The sequence below is a fragment of the Pelodiscus sinensis genome, chromosome 22, assembly GCF_049634645.1.
Source record: "Pelodiscus sinensis isolate JC-2024 chromosome 22, ASM4963464v1, whole genome shotgun sequence".
Lineage (NCBI taxonomy): Eukaryota > Metazoa > Chordata > Testudines > Trionychidae > Pelodiscus > Pelodiscus sinensis.
In genome coordinates, this window is record NC_134732.1 from 22021613 (window position 1) to 22043098 (window position 21486).

At 52.2% G+C, this 21486-nt stretch overlaps 1 protein-coding gene across 9 annotated transcripts in view; it reads left to right on the plus strand.

Moving 5' to 3' along the window:
• The window catches only part of KCNT1 (potassium sodium-activated channel subfamily T member 1), a 231694-nt gene that overhangs the window by 174948 nt on the left and 35260 nt on the right, over window positions 1–21486 (plus strand). For all 9 annotated transcript variants that reach the window (XM_075905515.1, XM_075905514.1, XM_075905517.1 and 6 more), the window contains 6 exons: window positions 480–588; window positions 1577–1726; window positions 2380–2618; window positions 11957–12173; window positions 18198–18303; window positions 21280–21452. In XM_075905515.1, coding sequence (XP_075761630.1) covers window positions 480–588; window positions 1577–1726; window positions 2380–2618; window positions 11957–12173; window positions 18198–18303; window positions 21280–21452 — 994 coding nt within the window. The remainder of the gene's footprint in view (window positions 1–479; window positions 589–1576; window positions 1727–2379; window positions 2619–11956; window positions 12174–18197; window positions 18304–21279; window positions 21453–21486) is intronic.

Consider the following 21486-nt stretch of genomic DNA (forward strand, 5'->3'; position numbering starts at 1 on the left):
TTGAATACCGTTCATTAGGCTGTCAGTGGGATACCTCGCCCTTCATTGAACAAATCGGAACCAGGCACTGGGATGTGAAATTCATCCCTCTCCCCACACTGTGCCTTGGCAGATTTCCATTCTGTGAACCTATTTTCCCTCCCTGCATTCATTCCAGTTTTCATTGCTCCCCGTGTCTCCCCCAGGCTGGGCTTTGATTAATTGACAACCTCTGTGGCACACACAGGAAACAAGACGCTCTCCCCTGCAGCCCCCCTTCCGAGCTAAATCAATCTGCACTGACTTCACGGGAACGGGAACAGAAAACAAGCCGTCTCCCGTGTCCTCAAACAGCTGTGTGCACTGTGTACCCCCCTCCCCCCACCCCGATCCGCCAGTGCAGCTACTGGATCATCCATGGCCAGTTGTAGGAGGTGTGGGCATCAGAGAAATGCCAGCAGGGTTAGAGGGGGGTAACGGCCCTCTCCTCTTCATTTCAGATCACGTGGTCTGCGAAGAAGAATGCAAATACGCCATGCTGGCCTTGAACTGCGTCTGCCCAGCAACCTCCACGCTCATCACCCTGCTGGTTCACACCTCCCGGGGCCAGTGAGCGCTGTTGTTTTCCCTTCTGTTGCCTGCGGCGGGAACGGTTTTGCACATTCGGCGCTTCTTGACACTTGCGTGGGGTTAAAAATAGAGTGGGGGGGGGGAGGGGGAGCTGAGTTGCAAAGCTTAGCTCCAGAGCTAGCTGAACGTAAATCTGTCTGGAGAGAAAGCACGGTCTGATGTTCTTGTGTTAAAGAGGCTCAGAGAGGAGGAGGGAGGGTCATCTATTCAGGGCTCTGCCACTGCTTCCTCTGTGACCATGGTGCTGTCACTTAGCCCCACCCCATTTGTCAAATGGGGACGGCAATGCTGCCTTTCTTCCGCACTTTTCCATTCAGACAGCGGGACTGTCACTTATATGTTGCTACAGTGCTTCTCTGCTCGTGGCTGGGGTCTCAAAAAGGCTACCAGAATGCCAATGCTCAATAATAATTACAGTACCAGCTGTGGTAGCTGCTCACCTGCCCTCTGGAGTCTCCCCCATTGCTTTGCCGAGCGTGGGCCCTATGGCCTGGCGGCGTATTTCCGTACTCAAAGGCCCTTCTCAAAGGCTCAGGACGACACCAGAGCGCAGCGTGGGTCTTCCATCAGGCCGGGAGGCTGTGGTCAAAAGTCAGCACGGCACAGGGAGCGGTGGGGTGAGGGAGCAGAGATGTGCAGCTTAGTCCGCGGTGGCAAACACAGCGCCACCTCTCGCTGTGGAGGGCCTGGATTTTGAAGGCCTCAGCCCCTCACTTCCCCCCTCAGTCTCCTCCGTGGCTGCCAGCTTCCCCACTGACACGTCCTTGGAAGGGCCCACCTGGACTGGGCCCATCATTCCCACAAGAATAGCTTTCACCGGAATAAGGCTCCCCTGTTTGCGATGGGCCGGCCGGCCAGCGGGTGCCCAGACACCACGGGGATGGGCGAGAGCCCTAGTGAGGGAGCACTGTGGGGGTGGAGCTCAGCGAAGGCCCTTACCCCGCTGGCTCTGTTCCTCTGGTTGCAGAGAAGGCCAGGAGTCTCCGGAGCAGTGGCAAAGGATGTACGGGCGCTGCTCAGGCAACGAAGTGTACCACATCCGCATGGGGGACAGCAAGTTCTTCATGGAATACGAAGGGAAAAGCTTCACCTACGCTGCCTTCCATGCCCACAAAAAGTGAGAGCCCCTCCCCCGCTCTCCCCCCCGCCCTGATCGGTACCTTGAATCCCCGGCGTGCGGTTCCCTGGGGGCATTTGGTAACCGTGGTCGTTTCCTCTCTCTGGGTAAATAGCAGGGCCGTGGGGACTGGCGTCATTCCGTTGCCTCCCATCCGGGCGGGGCGCGTTGCAAAGTTTGCATTTGCTTCCATTTGCCACGGGCTGGGTCAGCCACGCTGGTGGGAAACGTTCACTGAGGCTCGTTCAAGGCCTTTCTGGAAGAAAGAGGATGCCCCTCTGCGGTGTTGTACAAGAAAACACAGTCTTTCCTAGCGCGTGGCCTTGAATGGCCCATTGCACCGGTTCAACCTCTCTAGTCCGGCAACATCCATAGTCCGGCATGATTTTAGTTAGCCGGGAGTCCACTTCCCACGGGTGCGGCCAAGTTTCCCGCAGTCCCATACAGTGAGTTTACAGCCACCAGTCCTGGCGCTCGATGCTCTGGGCTGTTATTTAGCCCTGATTGGCCCCTCCACATCTTCTCAGTGCCCAGGAACAGTGGAACAGCTAGACAATACTGACCCCCCATGGGTCTGCAGGTTCTCTAGTTCGGCTCCAGTCAGGACATGACGGTGCCGGACTACAGAGGTTCGACCTGTTCTCCTGCCGTAGGTATGGCGTCTGCTTGATCGGCATCAGGCGGGAAGAGAACAAAAGCATCCTGCTGAACCCTGGCCCGCGGCACATCATGACGGCGTCCGACACCTGCTTCTACATTAACATCACCAAGGAGGAGAACTCCGCCTTCATCTTCAAGCAGGAGGAGAAGCAGAAGAAGAAAGGCTTTGCAGGGAGAGGGCTGTACGATGGACCGTCCCGGCTGCCTGTTCACAGCATCATCGCGAGTATGGGTGAGTCCTCCGAGGAGGGGAGCAGCACCCCCTGCTGGAAGGAGCAGGCGGAGGTATTCGAACGCCTGCCGAGTCCCCTGGTGGCAAGCCTGGCGATGCTCAAAGGGGTTTGGTGAGGGCCACGGTCTCCCGGGACAGGGCAGGTTTGCTCACTGCGCTGGCGTCTCTAGAATTTGTGGGCGGAGCCGACGGAACCGTAGCAGCGCTGGGATTGGCTGCCAGAGGGAGCGTGCGGCTCTCCCAGCCAATGGCGTGTGCAAGCAGCCTGCACCTCACTTCATGTACCCTGGCTTTCCGTCGGGGTCGCTTCAGTAACACCCGTGGGGGAAAACCTATGCAGATAGAAGCCATCAGAATCTGGCAACCCTGGGCATGGACAACTGTAAATAAAATGTCTCGTGGGCCACACATAGGGGCTGCCGGTGGCCCCCTACTGCTGTAAGCTGTGTGCTTGTGCAGCTGCTCAAGAGAGATTTAGATGCTGCCCGCTGATTAGCAGAATGCCCGCATTTTTGTTTCTGCTGGTGGTGCACGTTGGCACGGCCTGGTGCACATAACAATTTATTCCGCACGCAGATAGGGAAAAGCCACACCTGGACGGGAAAGATTAGAGGGAACGTTGGATGTGAAACACCTGCACAGCTAAGCATGAGTGCTTTGTGATCCTTTTCCTGCTTAACCCCAATGACCCAGCTCCTCTGGGTTGGACGAAACCAGAAACTTCACCCGAGACTCAAACCTGGATCTGAATGGTTACGAAAGCGGAAAAGTCAGGCAACTTGCAGTGGTCCCAGGGAGTTCTGTCCAATGGTTAGAACACTGAATGGGAAGCCAGGATTCCTGGATTGGATTCCTGCTCTGCCACTGATGTGCTGGGCAACCTTAGCCAAGTCACTTAACCTCCCTGACCTAGCTGCATTGCTCGCTGACAAAGGCAGTCATTCACCTCTAGTACTGCTCTTCTCTATGGCTTATGGCCTGGAACCGCCCTGTTCATAATGCTGCTCAGAGACATGTGTACGCTGTTTCCTCCGCGGTTGCGATCACAGGTGGGAGCTGTACTGACCAAGACTTGTGGCCATGGCATTTGCAAGCATGCATGCAGTTTCACCATCTGTACAGTGAAATAATACCACCTGCTTCTGAGAGAGCTTGGGGCTTAGCTAATATTGGCCAAAAGCTCTCAGAGCTAGGACTGCCGGCTACCGAGCATTTCCTGGTTGTGCTAATGGCTAATCGTGTCTGACTAGTATGACAGAGCCAGGGAACTGCTTCTACTATAGTTTGCAGGAGTTGAAGTGCTACCCTCCGTTGATGTCACTGGCACAACTGGGCTTGGGAGCGAGTCGATCCCTTTGCCGATCCAAGCTGTCACGCTCTGTGCCGTTCCGTCACCCGTGGTCATGAAGGGCCCTCTCCCTTTTCCAAGTTACCAGTGTCTCTTTGCCACAGAGATGGCTGCTTTCCACGCTGTCCTGGATGACACCTCTCTGCCCCCTTTGCTGTCTTGTCAGTAGCCGAGGAGTCCCGGGGGAAATTAATTTTCTGCCGTGTCCCCTCTGCGAGGAACCCAGTGCCACCCCTTTTGGTCTCTTGCGAAAAGGAACACGTTTCTCATTGGCAAATTGGGTTCAATTGGAGCCGAAGGGTAGCCCATACTCTGCTGCGGTGCAGATGGAAAATAAATAAGCCAGTAGCACTGGGCACATTGGCTTATTACAAGGAAAACAGAGGCAAGGATGGGGGGAAAACAACAGCTGAAAATTAAGTCGGGGATGGAATCCCACATGGGCCGTCACCCAACAGATGTCTGCGGATTTCCCCTTTGGAAATAGCCCAGAGCAGGTGCTGGCAAGCAAAAGGGAACTCGTCTCTCACTTCCTTTTGCACAGATTATTCCTGGTTTTCAACTTCAGTCCCCAGACAGAGGCCAGATCTACACTAGACCCAGCAGCTCGGCTTAAGGTTCGCAACTCCGGCGACGTAGAATCCGTACAATATGCCACTGGAGTGGGCTTGTCTTACGCCGAGCTCTACGGTATCCCCACAGTGGGAGGTTGATGGGGGCAACGCTTCCATCAGCTTCCCTTATTCCTCGCAAGAGCAGGAGTCCTGGCCACTGGCGGGGGTGCTCTCTGAGTTTGACTTAGTGAGTCTTAACTAGACCCGCTACGTCAAACTCCAGAAGATTGATTGCGGCAGCGGCCATCCTCCGTGGAGCGAAAGCAAGCCCAAAGGGAATCCCTGAAGTTGCTTTATGGGCATGAATGTTCCTTCCTGAGGCTAATGCAAGCAGCGTAGTGTGGGAGATTTGGAGGGGAGGGGAGGATAGCTCTATAAAGGCACCTGCATCGTTTCCCTGCTGGGAAAGCAGCCAGTGCCCAGCAAACAGCGAAGTGAAATCACTAAGAAAATCTGGCCTTGCCTTCTGCTTTGACAGGGGGAGAAACGCCGCTGGGACAGAGCCATGGAATGCAGCTGTCCTGCAATTCCCCCGTGAACAATGCCCATTTGTTTTTAAATTGCTCTGAGCCGTGAAACGCCAGAAGCAGGTTCTTAACGGGTTTTATGGTTCTGCCACAGCCAGCCCCAGGCTCCCAGCTGTTTCCTACTCGTGCTGGGAGCGGAGGCTGGGAGAGAAGCCTCGAGGCATGGGGCTGGCTGCCTTCCCCATGCTGGAGAGGCAGCGAACCGGGAGGTGCGCCCCATGTTTCACCTTCCTCGCTCTAGAGGAGGATTTAGGGCCATGTTGCCTTCTCTGCCGCAGCGACCTGGGCTCTGCAAAGATCCCTTGGGGGGGGGGGCATGGTGGGAATTTGGAAGAGTCAAGGTATGCCAGGAGGGGGAAGGCACTGGCCCCACCCACACTCTGCCCCCAGAACGTCTAGTGGTGCTGGAGAGGCTGAGGCCATGTGCCACCCCCACCATGAGGCTGGGGGTGGGGCCTGAGCAGAAGGGGTGGAGCCGGGGGCAGGGTTGGACTTACCTTCACCCACCGCCCATGGGAAGGGTAGATCCAGGGATCGGCTTCTCTAGGCATGGTGATTAGGAGTTATTGCTGCCTCTCATGGCCTCTACTACTCTACTGCCAGGAAAGACTCCTCCGACGTGGTCTGGGGGCCCATGGATAGGGTCGCCAGGTGTCGGGTATTCACCTGGACAGGCCGGTATTTTCAGCTCCTGCCCGGTAAAAAAATTCAGAGAATACTGGACACCTGAGATGTCTGGTATTCTCTGAATTTTTCCCTGACTAGGAAGCAAAAATGCCAGGCACCTGGCAACCCTACAAACATTTAGTGCCCAGCCTTCCCCCGAGCTCTCCTCGGACCCCAAATTGCACTCCGCAATGTGCGTACCTTCCTCCAATAAAAAGCAGCAGTCTAGACATAACCTGGGTTGTGAGAAGGAAGGGAAGTTGATGGGAGAATTTCTCCTGTCGATCTCCTGCCGTGGGGACGCTGCAGAAATTCAACCTAAGGTACGTCGACGCCAGCTACGCTGCTCCTGTATCTGGAGTTGTGTAGCTTAGTTTGACTTTGTCTCCTGCCTGGTCTATATTTTGGCTACTCCCTTCCCTAAGCTGGCCAGGTGCTCTCCTGGCCTGCTGCTACTGCGGAAGGTGACAGACAGCAGCTTCTCAGCAGTACCCTGCTGGCTTGGGGCCGTCCCTCCATATTCCACTGATTAATTCTAGGGCTTCTGTAATGAGGCTCCAGTTGTTTTCTGCAGTAAGAAGGGAAGCTCGGTCGCTAATGGCTTTTTAACCTCACAGCAGGAGCGGGCTCAGCTGTATTGGCTGTAATTCATCCTCCCAGGTCTGTATGAGCTGTAAGCCTGCCAGCAAAATTCATCCCTGTGTGCGATATTGAATTATTCCCAGTGAAAAATGCCTGGCCCGGTTCCTCTCTCCTAGGTGGAACAAAATGATGGCAGGAGGAAGTATTTTTGTCCTGGTTGGATTCCGCCCTGAGCACAAGAGACTAGGGCTCGCAGGTGATCCGTACCGCTGTAAACCCGCAGCTCTCCGTACACGGCTGAACGTTCCCGCCTCGGATTCTGTTCCCGACCCAGCTGCTGTCTGGCTGCTTCCAGGGAGAGCCGGGGCTCTGCAGCTGACTGGCTTTCACGCCACATTGGGGATCATTCAGAGCGATACAGAATCAATCTGGCATGAATGGATTAAACACTGGCTACCTGACAGGTCTCAGACAGGAGCCAGGGAATCAGGAGCAGGGGGTCCCACAAGAGCAGTTCTTGGCTCTGTGCAAGGCTAGTGATTGGATTGCTCACCGGCAAGCCGGGAGTCCTGGGACAGACCCAGACCAGCTGGCTACGGTAGCGTGATGGGAGGTAAAAACTCAGGCAAATGGGGAAGTAGTTTTCTGTTCCCAGAGTGACCAGCGTTCGGTCTGCTGGAGAGCAATTAGGAGCCAGACACCTGAGCCAATTAGGAGCAGGCCAGAAGCAAAAGAGAGACCAGCTCATCAGGCAGCCTGTTGAGGACCTGCTGGGGCCGGGTGAAATGTCTTCCCCTCGGAGAGGGCAGAGGCGCTAAGGCGGGGGAGTGAGGAAGCACGCTGGGGAGGAGCAGGAAAGGCCTGCTTGGGTACCAGGCAGAAGACCCTGGGAGGGGTCGTTTGGGGAGGAGGCCCAGGGAGCGGAGGAAACGCTGCCTGTGGCCACTGCTTTAGGATCTCTGGGCTGGAACCCGGAGTGGTGGGTGGGCCCGGATTGCCCCCAGCCCTCCCCATGCCACTGCCCCCGAGAGGGGAGACTGGGACTAGGGGGGTTTCGCCCCAACCCACTGACTGGCCTGTGAGGAAGGGGGCTCAGGAGGCCATGGGCCTGGCCTCCAGTGAAGGTGGAGAGGCTACGTGGAGGGCCACAGTGAGTCTCTGAGGCAAACGTTAACCCCCGAGGCCAGGCCGAGGTCCTTTACGACAGCGCCAAGGCTGCCCTGGGCGGGCCAAGCCTGGCCATACAGGGGCATACAGGGCCCTGCAGCCGGGGGGGGGGGGGGGAAGGGCACTGCTGGCCGGCGCTGCGGGGGTTAACACGGCCTCTGCCTCTGCAGGGTGGCCTCTGCGAGCTGCTGCAGCCTGCAATCCGGGAGCCGGGCACGCGGTGCCGGATGGCAGCTGTAAGGGGCGCACCCATAGGTTGGCACCCTGAGCAGCTGCCCGGCTATCGCATGCCTTAATCCGGCCCTGAGCCCCGGTACAATAGGAGCCGGCAATTCAGACAACTCCTTTATCCTTTTACACTCGTGAAGTTGCGAAGATTCTCCCGGCAGCAAGACACAACGCTCCTCGCTGAACGGGACTGGCTGGTATTGTGGTTACTTGGCTTGTTCTCAGAGGGGGCTTTTTCAAAAGTCAGATGAGAGAAAGAGAGACATTATATTCTGCAAGTAGGTCACTCCGCATGCAGCTAGTTGGCTAGCAACGAGAGGGAGCGAGCTGCACTCCTGCGCTTCGTTCCCTGTGGCGTTCTCCACCCTGGTAGCGGTTCCAAAATATTTGCGTTTTGACAAAGATGGATGACAAGCCGATGGTCCCGACTTCCAAAAGGGACAGCTGAGTTTGAGTAGGTAGGACCTTAAAGGCGACCGATTTTCAGAAAGTGCTGGGGGTCTCCTCCCCCCCTCAGAAAATCGGGCCCTTGTATGGATTCTCAAGTTGGGCACCCAAAAAACCCCAGAGGCATCCAGCAGAATCTAGAATCGTGCCTGAACATCTTGGCCAAAGTACCTAGCAGAACAGGGTTAGAATTTCTGAAAGGAACTGAGGAAGAAAAGTGCCTGGGTCCTGCTGAAAGTCATTGCGTGCCTAACGCTCTTATGTGGGTCGAAATTCTCGCCCAAATGCTCCATGTGGAATAGTCAATGGAAGGCAGCATTCAAGAGCAACGTTCTGGCCTGGCATGGTTTGGTGCCAAACGATGAGCCACATTTATTTTTACAAAATGGATGTGGGTGCAAGGGGGGCTATTGGGGGGGGGGATGGAATTGGAGCAAGTTCTAGGCTTGCTGGAGGTACATGAGACACGATGAACCTCACTGATTCATGTCCCCGGATTAACAGCTCCCTGCTGCTAGGGATTTCAGCTGGGAGACTTGGCAAAGGTGAAGTTTTGAGAAGGTAAAGCGCAAAGCTCAAGGAACGTCACCCTTGATGTGGTTTTTCAGAGCCTTCAGCAGCGTGGAGCGGGGCGCGGGCTGGGCCTCATCCAGAGACGGTGTTAATAATTCCGCTCGGAGCATCCTTAGGCAGCTCCCTCAGCCGATGTCACCGTGTTTCACAAACGTGAACGGGGGTGAACTATAGGCTGCACTCACAGCCCACGATCCCGGAAAGAGGGCCATGTCGACAGCAGCACGTTCACCACCTCCGAGACACAGCTGCGTGTGGGCTGCCAGGCGATATAAATTGCCTCTCGTGTAGGAGGTTGGCCAGGATACCTAGATCAGTGTCGCAGTGCCACTGTATACCTTGTAGTTTAGGCCTAAATCTCCTTTCCAGACACTGGCGACACCCAACCCATCCAAGCTATTATTTGGATACGCCCCCAGGCTTTGAGTGGCCATTTGGAAAGATACAAAGTGTTCCACTTGAACATAAAAGGGTAAGGGACACATGAGTCTGGCATGGGTAGTTTGCCTGTGATGTCTCATTCAGCTTAGAAAAGAGGAGACTAAGTGGGGAGAGGGTAGAGGTCTATAAAATCATGATGGGTGTGGAAAAAGTGAATAAGGAAAAGTTATGGACTTGTTCCCATAACACAAGAACTAGGGGTCACTAACTGAAATGAGTAGGCAGCAGGTTTCAAATAAACAAAAGGAAGTTTTTCTTCACTCAGCACACAGTCAACCTGTGGAACTCCTTGCCAGAGGATGTGGTGATGAGTAGGACTTTAACAGGGTTCAAAAGAGAGTTAGATAGATTTGCGGAGGTTAGGCCCATCAGTGGCTATTAGTCAGGATGGGTAGGAATGGTGTCCCTAGCCTCTGTTTGTCTGGAAATGGGTGACAGGAGAAGTATCACGGGAGGATTTCCTGTTGTGTTCCCTCCCTCTGGGGCATCTGGCATTGGCCACTGTCAGCAGACCGGACACTAGGCTAGATGGACCTTTGGTCTGACCCAGGATGGCCGTTCTTATTCTTATTGTGTCTTTGAAATTCCCAGGTGTTAGACATTTTCCTGGAGCTATGACTCATCCGTTGGTTTAAAAAAAAATCCTCATTTTAGTCATTTTTGTAAGAATCACCTTGGCCCCTGGCTCTGGTGTTTGGAGTGGCCAAAGGTGTATCCACATTTCAACAACAAGACCATGGACGGTCTTCAGAGGGCTTGGAATGTGGGGTGTATTTATGAACGCAAGCGATTGTACACATCCGTCTTTTAATGGTTTGAGGATTTTTTGGTGAGGAACGCAGGTGGCAAGAGCGTCATTCATAAGTGTTTAAGGGATGTAGGAGGCTTGAAGGCCAGTGGGACTTCTGCTCCTAAATTCCTCGGTGTCTCCCCCCACGATAAACAAAATGGCGCCCAAAAGCTTGGTCGTTTGACAGCTCAGATTTTGCAGGGGGAAAAATAGAATATTTGTTAAAGCCCATAATGCCAGTGGCTGTTTTCTCCATTATGGAGTTACTACTGCAGCATCCAAAAGGGGACCAGTTCTGCTGAAGAGCTGCTTAGAAACCAGGCCACGCGAAGAGGGGAGCAGCTGCCGGGCGGTGATATTTTCCCATTGTATGTTAGGATGGGCTTTCGCTGAACCCAGCGTTTAGGGCTAGACTGTTCAGAAGCAGCGACCAGCAAGCAGGCAAGCAAGCGGAACTGTTCCCATGTTTGAAACTCTGGGAGACAGAGGTTGCCCTCAAATGTTCCAGTCAAACCGGGGTTATTTTGAGTTCAAATATTGTCAGAAAATGTGTTGTGCCAGCTGGGAAATTCAGCGAGTTGGAAAAACAGCGATTTGAATCAGCGGGTCAAATTGAGGGAGGAGGTTACCCCTCCTCACTCCACCTATAAATCCAGCCGTACCCCCGATATGTCAGACTGACACTCGACTCACGAGGGATCTCTAGGACGTGGTCTGTCCTGACTATCTTGTGAGCAGTGCCAAGTAGCGAAACGAGCCATTAATGTGTTGACATGTTTATTGTTCGACTACAAAGTCGATATCCCTTTGCCATCGAATCGGGTGAGCTCACGTGTAAGTGTTCTCCATGTAGTCAGGTGTTGGTTCAAGTTTTGGGGGATGCTGTCCCAGGACTGTTATAAATCAGACCGATTCGGCTTAGAGAGGCGGAGACGAAGGGGGGAGAGGAGAAAGGTCGATAAAACTATGACTGGTGTGGAAAAAGTGACTAAGGAAAAGTTATTGACTTGTTCCCATAACACAAGAACTAGGAGTCGCCAAATGAAATTAATAGGGGGGGGCTGGGCTGTCTGCCCCAGCTGCCAGTTCCCCCCAAGGGGGAAGTAGTGGTTCCTCCTGGGGCATGGGGGCTGCACAGCCCAGCCCCCCGGCCACTGGCTCCTGGTGGGGGGTAGGAGGGGAACTGTCTGCCTGTCCCCACCCCCAGCTTCTACTCACAGGGAGGAAAGACCAGGGCCTGGCCATGGTTCCCAGTCCCCCAGCCACTACTCGCAGGAGGACTGGACTGTGGTTCCCAGCATCTCTGGGGGGAAGGGGGTGGAGCTGTATTGCCTGGCCCCGGGGCTGGTCCTGGGGTTGGGGCTGCAGTGGTGGGGCCAGTGGCCAGCAGGATACCCCCACACCCAGCACTGCAGCCGAGGGCTGGGGGGAGGGATTAGGGGCAGGAGGACCACTCCCTCGGTCCAGTGGCTGGCAAGATGGCAGGCCTCAGCTGCCTCCTCACTTGCTGGTGTGGCCTCGCCCGCCCCCCAGTGGTCACTCTGCAGTATAGCTGTCCTCCACACTCGCAGCCCCTCCCTTTCGATGTGATGGAAAACCATCGGATTCCAGGTGCATCCCATTTTCCTGGCCCAACCAAACCTGAGCGTTGCTTTAAATTAGGATAAGAGGAAGCTGCCTACCAAATTCGTTGGTCCTCGCTGTGACGGTTTAGGAGGACAAACAGACTCACTGACAGACACACATTTCTAAACGCTATAGCTAGATAAATAGCTGACTTAATAAAGAGGTAACCAATTTTATACAGTCCAGTTGACCCTTCTTACAAAGTGTGACCAGATGTTCTTCCTGTTCTTTCTTCCCTGCAGTGCCATTGGGTAAGGCAGTGGAAGAATTGTTATTGGTCCGTTTATTTATTGCTATTTATATTGTTCGTCCTTCCTCTCCCTTTCCAGGTACAGTGGCCATGGACCTGCAGAACACAGAGTGCCGCCCTGCTAACAGCAGCAAACTAACCCTGCCAGCTGAAAATGGCTCAGGTAACCGACGGCCCAGCATCGCCCCGGTCTTAGAGTTAGCAGACAGCTCTTCTCTCCTGCCCTGTGATCTGCTCAGCGACCAGTCAGAAGACGAGATGACTCAGTCCGACGACGAAGGACTGACTATTGTAGAGTGAGTTATCATCTGAGAGCATCATCTCTTAATTTAGGGTCACTGCGTCAGCCTAAGCAATCCACGCTAGGTGGCTCGGGATTTTCAGAAGACTTGAAAGGGTTTATATGTCCAATTACCAGCGCACGTCTAGACTACGTTTTAATTTCAAAAGAGGATATGCAAATTCCTGCATATCTTCTTCCAATCACATTTTCGAAAGAGGATCTTCTGAAAGTGAAAGTAGTCTGGATGCACTTTTTTTCGGGAAACCCCCCTCCCCACCTTTTTCGAAAAACCACGTAAACCTCCCTTTTTTAGGAAAACGGTTTAAAAAAAAAAACGTGCCCAGACTACTTTCATTTTTGAAAGATCCTCTTTCGAAAATGCCGTCGGAAGAATCCCAAAATTAAAATGTAGTCTAGACATGCCCTCAGTGTCTTTCACTTAACTCCGTGGTTGTTTGATCTTGTTTATATGGTGGTAGTGATTAAAAAGTTCTCATCCTGGGCCAGGGTGTGAGGTGTGATGGAAACGCATGCCAAAAAATGCTCCAATAAATCTGTTAGTCTATAAGGTGCCACAGGACTCCTCGTCGCTTTTGCAGATTCAGACTAACATGCCTACCCTTCTGATAATTGGTTCTGACAGTTGCCTGCACCAGTTACTTCAGAGGAAGGTCACAGAAACCTGCCAAAGGCAGTTATTCAAATAATTAGAACAATTTAAAATACTTCTGGGGTTTGGAATGTTAGGAATCATTAAAAAGGGATAGAAAATAAGAAAGCGAATGTCTTATTTCCTCTATATAAAACCATGGTTCACCCACATCTTGAATACTGAGTGCAGATGTGGTCGCCTCATCGCAAAAAAGAGATATTGGCATGGGAAAAGATTCAGAAAAGGACAACACAAATGGTTAGGGGTTTGGAATGGGTCCCATATAAAGACAGATAAAAAAGACTTGGACTTTTCATCTTAGAAAAGAGAAGACTAAGGGGGAAGATTATAGAGGTCTATAAAATCATACCTGGTGTGGAAAAAGTGAATAAGGAAAAGTTATTTACTTATTCCCACAATATAAGAACTAGGGGTCACCCAATGAAATTAATAGGCAGCAGGTTTAAAACAAATAAGAAGTGTTTCTTCATTCAGCACACAGTTAACCTGTGGAACTCCTTGCCAGAAGATGTGGTGAAGACTAGGACGTTAGCAGGGTTCAAAAAAGAGTTAGATAGATTCATGGAAGTTAGGTCCAGCAATGGCTGTTAGCCAGGATGGGTAGGGGTGGTGTCCCTAGCCTCTGTTTGTCTGGAAATGGGTGACAGGAGAGGGATCACATGAGGATTCTCTGTTGTGTTCCCTCCCTCTGGGGCATCTGGTATTGGCCACTGTGGGCAGACAGGATACTGGGCTAGATGGACGTTTGGTCTGACCCAGTCTGACCGTTCTTATGTTCTGATGGTGCATAGACTATATTTGAGCTATAAAAGCACCAAGCTGCAATGTTTGAGCGTGTGTCTTAAAACTAAAGATCCTGTGCTATAAAAATATATCAAAACAGGCATACTGGGTCAGACCAAAAGTCCATCTAGCCCAGTTCTCTGTGTTCTCATTGTGGCCAATGCCAGGTGCCCCGGATGGAATGAACAGAACAGGGAATCCTCAAGTGATCTCATCCCTGTTGCCCATTCTCAGCGTTGGACAAAATGAGGCTAGTGACACCATTCCAACCCATCCTGGCTAATTGCCTTTGATGGACCTAACCTCCACACACAAAGAAACACACAAAGAAAGTGTCCAGGGTAGGAAAGAGGCTGCCAGCAGGCCAGGTCTGGCCCACCTAACCCCCAGATCTGGCCCACGTCTGCCTCACTAGTACCCTTAGCCAGAGAACAGTTCAAGCTTTAAAAAGCCAGCTGTTCTCTGTTCCAGAGAGCTGGAGTGGGAGGAGGGAGACTTCTCATGCTGTTCCCGCCCCTCAGCAAAATCTCTTAGCTCCCGTTGGCCAGTCTGTCAGTTTCCAGCCAATAGGAGCTGTGCATTTTTGCTGGAAGCAGGAGCAGTGTAGGAAGCCTTCTCCCTCCCTCCTCAACCGCCTCCCTCTCATACCCGGAGTGGAGTTATGTGGAGCAGCCTGCAGCAGATAGTCTGCCTCAGGTTTCTGCTGGTAAGTGCCTCCCCGCCAAAGCCTGCCTCTGCCTCCCGCTCTGGCCATTCAGAAGATCTCTGCCCCCTCCTGCACCCATACCCCCTCCCAGATCTGGCACCCCAATCTCCTGCCCGGATCACAATCCCCTCCTACCTTAGGTCACATCCCAAAATCCTGCATCTAGGGTTGCCAGGTGTCCAGTTTTCGCCCGGAGAGCCAGTTATTTCAGGCCCCATCCAGTAAAAACAAACAAGCAGAAAATATCATCTGGAAAGGGTGCTGGGAACGAGGCACATGGGGATTTTTAAAGACACAGCAACCTTTTTTTTTTTTTTTTTTTCCTCAACCAAGTTTTTTTCCTGCCATGTTCGGGATTTTTGATGAAAGCACCTGGCAAGCCTACCTGCATCCCAGTCCCCTGCCCTGGGTCACAACTGCCTCCTTCACCCAAATTCCCTCCCAGACCCCATTTTCCATCCTGTACCCCAATCCCGTACCCCATAAGAACACAAGAACGACCGTACTGGGTCAGACCAAAGGTCCATCTAGCCCAGTATCCTGTCTGCCGACAGTGGCCAGCACCAGATGCCCCAGAGAGGGTGGACCGAAGACAATGATCAAGCGATTTGTCTCCTGCCATCTCTCTCCAGCCTCTGACAAACAGAGGCCAAGGACGCCATTTTATCCCCTGCACCCAAGTTCCCTTCTGCACCCAACCTCCATCCCGGACCCCGGAACTCCTCCATTAATATCCTGGAAGAGTGTGGCCCTCAACCTCTTTCCAAAATCTTGGAGTGGCCCCCACATCAAAAATTATCACCCACCCCTGGTCTACCCAGACGTGAGCCAAGGCAGATTAGTGGTTCTGCTCATCTTAGAATCAGGGACTTTTCCAGTCGAGGCAAACCTGTTTCAGATGAGCATCTCTGTCTTTTGTTTATTACACACCAGTTACAGGCATGAGAGTTCAACAGTGAATTGGCATTTTGTATGTTTAGCTGCTGGTCCCAGGGGGCTTTGTTCCTGGTTGAGGCTACTACGCATTACAGTCATGTAAACATTAGCAAAATGCAGGACTATATAGCACTTTAAAGACTAACAAGATGGTTTATTAGGTGATGAGCTTTCGTGGGCCAGACCCACTCCCTCAGATCAAATAGTGGAAGAAAATAGTCACAACCATATATACCAAAGGATACAATTAAAAAAATGAACAAATATGAAAAGGACAAATCACATTTCAGAACAGGAGGGGGATGCAGGGGGGGGAAGGAAAGAAGGTAAGTGTCTGTGAATTGATATTAGAGGTGGGGAGAGTGGGATGTCTGTGAGCTAATGGTATTAGAGGTGATAATTGGGGAAGCTATCTTGGTAATGGGTAAGATAGTTTGAGTATTTGTTCATTCCTTCCCGGAGAGTGTCGAATTTTAACATGAATGACAGTTCAGAGGATTCCCTTTCAAGTGCAGATGTAAAAGGTCTTTGTAGCAGAATGCAGGTGGTTAAGTCATTGAGAGAGTGTCCTTGCTGGTTCAAATGGCAAGAAACTGTTTTCTCTTTGTGATCTTGTCTGATATCTGTTTTGTGGGCATTAATCCTTTGGCGAAGTGTCTGAGATGTTTGTCTAATGTACATAGCAGACGGACACTTTCGGCACATGTTAGCATAAATTATATCTCTGGATGCGCAGGAATATGTGTTCTTGATCTTATAACTCACTTGGTTAGGTCCAATAATGGTATCAGCAGAATGAATATGTGGACAAAGCTGGCAACGGGGTTTGTTGCAAGGGAAGGTACCAGGGTTGGTATTAGTGTGGTATGTCCTGTGGTTGTTGGTAAGAATCATCTTGAGGTTAGGTGGTTGTCTATAGGAGACTATGGGTCTGTCTCCCAGAGCCTCTTGGAGTATGGTATCCTGTTCCAGTATAGGCTGTAGTTTATTGATAATGTGTTGGACAGGTTTAAGTTGGGGGTTGTAGGTGATGACAAGTGGTGTTCTATTGTTGGTTTTCTTGGGTCTGTCTTGAAGTAGATGGTTTCTAGGTATTCGTCTGGCTCTTTCAATTTGCTTTTTTATTTCTCCGGGTGGGTAGTTGAGGTTTAAAATACTAATGTTGAGAGCACCATTAAAATCGCTGGGACTTTTGACTTTGAGGCACTCAAGACCAGTTTTGAAGGGAGATGGAAACAACACCATTGAGATCTTGAAAAATCTGTGCTATTACAGCTCATCTTGGTATTTTGCATTTTCCAGTGGAGCAGAAGAACAAACACATGAAATGATTTTACTCTTCACTCACATGCCATTTGCCTAAATTAACTCCTGTTAATAGTTTTTTTTACTTTGCTTCCACTGTCTGGCTGCAGAAATGGTGATTGAATGTTACCAGCCGAAACCTCATCTAATGTGCTTATAAAACGGTGTTAGAGCAACACCGTGTGGTCAGTTTGGGACATTCACACCAGTAACTTGTCAGACCCTGAGTGTGAAGCAGTTTTGCCTCAAGCACAGCTTCTTGCTTGGCTTTTGGAAACACAGCCCTTGGCCTCTGAATAAGCAGAGCCTTGCAAATGCTTGGACATCTGCTTTATATCCTTTGGGTGTCCGTGTCCCCAGATATGGCTGGACGCAACTCTTTTTTGTGGCTATGGATGCGGGCACAGATACAAATTTTGTAGCTACACCTGTGCAAATGTGAGGATTTCTGCTTTACAGGCAGTCCCCGACGTACGAACAGGTTACATTCCAAACACCTGGTCGTAACTCAGTTTGGTTGTAAGTCAGAAATACCCTTAAACGCGCTGCCCGCGCAGTTCGAAAAACTTAATGTACATGGTTCTCAGCTTGAAAATATTCTAATGGGGTTAATGGGAGGTTGGTCGTAAGTACGGCTGGTCGTAAGTCGGTGTGTTCATAAGTCGGGGAGTGGCTGTATCTCCTCCGGTATCCGCAGCCACGGATGTCAATGCAGGTATCTGCGGCTCGGTTTTGTGGATACAGATACAAATTTTGTATCTGTGCAGGACTCCCTGAATAAGTCAGGCTGAGCTAGAAGCGCTTTGTGGGCTTTGTCCCATCAACTTTTTTTCCTCTGCTACGTCGGGGCGAGGAAGGGATTGTATCTTGCATTCTCCATTGTTCGGGAAATAAAATGTTGATTCCAACTGTAAAAAGATTCATTTGAAGTAGCATCATTTGTGATGTTGCTTTCCTAGGTCATTTGCTTGTGTGTGTATGTTTTTGTGTGTGTGTGGTGTGTGTGTGTGTGTGTGTGTGTGTGTGTGTGTGTGTGTGTGTGTGTGTGTGTGTGTGTTGGCTCTTACAGGATAAACAATTTATGCCGATGCATGTGTCCACACTCTCACAAATGTGTTTGACTTATAATTTGATGTATGCTTTTAATTACTTTGTAAGCGAAAAGCTTTCTATGCCTTCAGTTAGCTCAGAAACACAAATTACAGCAGGCCTGGTGTGTTTCTTTGTTTTTTTAACTCCTACAACTGCGCTGTGAAATTGCGTGTCTGAATTGAGCTTGGAATGTCCGTGCCGTTCTACAATATTTCGATTTTTAAGATGGGGGGTTCAAACCTGTAGCTGTTAAGAGCTGCTAGATGCCTTTAGCTTCCATGTTGTGCTTTCATCTCTGGTTGTCTGTGAGAACCAAGTCCTAAAAAGTGATTCCCTGAGGGTTAGCCCGGTAAAAGGGTTTTCAAATAAACTTCTCGTGTAAAATGCCCATGCTGTTTTGGGGGTTGAGCCCACTCTGAGCTGAGGTTCTGCACAGCCTGGGTGTGGACAGCTGTGTTGGCAAGGGCAGATAAGTGTTCCCTGGGTGTGTGACAAATATACACGTGCCCTGGTGCTAATGGTGGGTGTTATCTCCTCTGCAGGTATGTGAAAGGCTACCCCCCTAACTCGCCCTATATCGGGAGCTCTCCCACGCTCTGCCACCTTCTCCCTGTGAAAGCCCCGTTCTGCTGCCTGAGGTTGGACAAGGTAAGAGGCTGCTGTGACAGTATTTAAAGGTTCTGAGTCGGGGTGGGCAGTAATTTTAGATGGGGGGGCCACTTCCGAAATTTTTGAAGTAGCCCTGGGCTGCCCCAGAAGGGGTGGGGCCTCGGGTGGAAGGGGCGGGGCTAGGACACTTCCGTGCTTTCCCACCCTCGGACCCTGATTGGCGCCCCCCACCCCCGGCCTCTAACGGGGGAGGGGACTTTGTGTGTTCCCCCGTCCTCGAGCCCTGATTGGCCTGGAGGCGGAGGAGTGGCAGGGCGTCCATGGGCCGGATCAACCCGCTTGGTGGGCTGGATCCGGCCCACAGAGACCCTGTTGCCCAAGCGATAGTGTTTGCACTTGCATTCCTGGCTGGGGTTTGAAGCACGGGGCAACAGTATTACCTCCAGTAGTGAGAATACAAGCCTGGGATTTAGAAAACCAAGGTTCATTCCCAGCTCCGCCCCAGATTTTGTATGTGATCTTGGGCAAGGCGCTAAGTCTCTGTGTATCAGCTCCCCATCTGTAAAATGGGCACAGTAGTACTGACCCTACTCCTGGGGGTGGAATGCGGATAAACACATTAAAGATTGTGAGGAGATCCGTACAGCTGTGGGGGGTATATATGCCCTGTGGCTAGTTAGCAGGAGAGTTACACCAGGTCAGGGATGAGAACGGACCCTGCACCTGTACGTGTCCCAGTTTTCTAGGGTTAGCGTTGTGTGGAGCACACAGTATGTCTCGTCGGTGGCTGTCGGGGGAATAGACATCCTGCTAACTTGGGAAAACGAGAATGTGAAGCCCCCTGCTTTTGGGCAGCAGCTCAAGAGCGGCTGAAGAGTGCCAGGCCGGAACCACACAGGCCCCGCTGTGCCACGGAACGAGTCACTCGGGAGCCACCATCTGACTTTTCGCCTTGTGGCAGATGGTTACTTTGGGGCTGCCTAGAGGGTGTTTGCTTTCCTCGCGCTGTGATCGGCGGGTGGGCTGGAAGCGTTGCACTGAAGAAAGGCAGGCGCTTCACTCGTTTTCTGGGATCAACGTTCCCTTCGGAGCCGTAATTACGGGCCTTTGTGCTGATAACCTGCTTGTCTTCCGTGTAGGGCACCTTGACGTTCCCAGGAGATCGCTGTTTGAGGAGGCAGCTGGCATTTTGCGAAGCAGGAGGCAGCATGTTGGGCTTGCTCCCAATGGCGCTTTACTTTTGTTCTTTCTTTGCTTGTTTTGCCTTAATATGAGCGGACGCATTCCAAGGAGGGGCCAGACTGGCTGGTGCACTGCAGCTGTTTTTCAGTGCCCTGCCTACAGGCCTTCCAACGGGGGGCGGTCAGAGGGGGCACTTGCCCTGGGGCCCGGTGATTTAAAAGGGCCCAAGGCTCCAGCCTCCACCTTTGCTGCAGTCGCAACTGGAGCCCAGGGCCCCTTTAAATTGCTGCTGGAGCGCCGCTCCACACGGCTGAGGGCGGGGGCAGTGCTGCCTCCAGCCCCGCCCCTCCCGCCTGAGGCCCCGCCCCTTCCAGGGCTGAGCGCCAACAATCCCCTCCTTGCCCCAGGACCTGCCGTGGTGGTAGGCCCCACTGCCTGCCTGTGAAATTGAGTCTGACGGCTGGATTGACTGGGTGACCCCCATTTTACCATGATCTTCCAGCCTCACGGAGCCAGCGTACGCGCTCGCACGCTACTCGCCGGGACTCCTTCCTGCTGCATGAGAGGGGTGGCCAGCTGGATCTTTTGCAGGCAGCATAAATTAGAACAACAAGGTCAGGGGAGTGCAGCAGTCAGGTGGAAGACACCCGGGAGACACTCCATCTCGGTGATGGGTTAGCGGCTTGTCTGTCTCTGGGTGCGGATGCACAAGGGAAACACCTGCACTTCATGCTAAAAGGCACCTTCCTGTTGCTGGTGCAGATCGCTTGTTCAAATAACCCAGTCGCGGAACGTTGTTACTCTCTGACAGCCCAGGGGGCTACGAAACAAGTCACTGGTCTGCTGGAGGGTCTTGTCCCTCCTGGACGGGAGTCCTTAGCACTAGTGTTCCCTGTCAGCTGATGTGGCCACCCAGGAGGGATTCGGGTGCTACCCAGGGCTATGTCTAGACTGCAGGCGGATCTTTCGAAAGAGAAATCCGCTTTTTCGAAAGAGAGCACCCAGCGAGTCTGGATGCTCTCTTTCGAAGACGGCCTCTTTACATTGAAGAACGCCTTCTTTCGAAAGAGGAACTTTCGAAAGAAGGCGTTCTTCCTCGTAAATTGAGGTTTACCGCCATTGAAAGAAAAGCCGCGTTCTTTCGAAATAATTTCGAAAGAACGCGGCTTGAGTCTGGACGCAGGGGAAGTTCTTTCGAAAAAAGGCTACTTTTTTCGAAAGAACCCCTGAGTCTGGACACGGCCCAGGAGTGTTGTAAGCAAGACACAGAGTCCTTCTTCTGCTCTACTCCATACTGATTGGGCCTCAGTTGGGCTTTGGCTACACTTGCAGCTTCTCGCGCGAAAAATATGCAAATGAGGCGAAGCGTGGAATATCGCCGAGCCTCATTTGCATACCTAATGAGTCACCATGTTTGCAGAAGAGGCTCTTGCGCCAGAAGGAGCTGTCACCACTGCCCCTTCTTGCACAAGAAAAACCCTCTTGCGTAAGGCCATTACGCTGATTATTTTCAGTGCTCCCTCCATGCCCCCCCCATGCAGGCTGGCCCAGGCCCAGGCCCCACTGCACCCCCCCTCAAATGCTCCTCCACGCCCCCAGAGGGGACCGTGCCCCACAGTTTGGGGGCCACTTTGCAGGATTATTTGCTCCCTCAGGGCGCTCCGGTGCATCTGCACTGCTCACAGCCCCAGCCGGCTCTGTGCTTTTGCCACCTCGGAAACCGTGAGACGGTTCCACTGCCCTGGCGATTTGCTCTTTGCTTTCCCACGGCTTGGTGTCAGGACAGACGGGCCGCTCCCGCGCCTGAGCCCCGGTGCTTTTCTCTCCGCGCAGGGCTGCAAACACAACAGTTACGAAGACGCCAAGGCCTACGGGTTTAAGAACAAACTGATCATCGTTTCGGCAGAGACCGCGGGGAACGGCCTGTATAATTTCATCGTCCCCCTCCGTGCATACTACAGATCCCGGAAAGAGTTAAACCCAATTGTGTTGCTCCTGGACAACAAGCAAGTACTCTTCCAAACCCGTTTTGTATTGAAT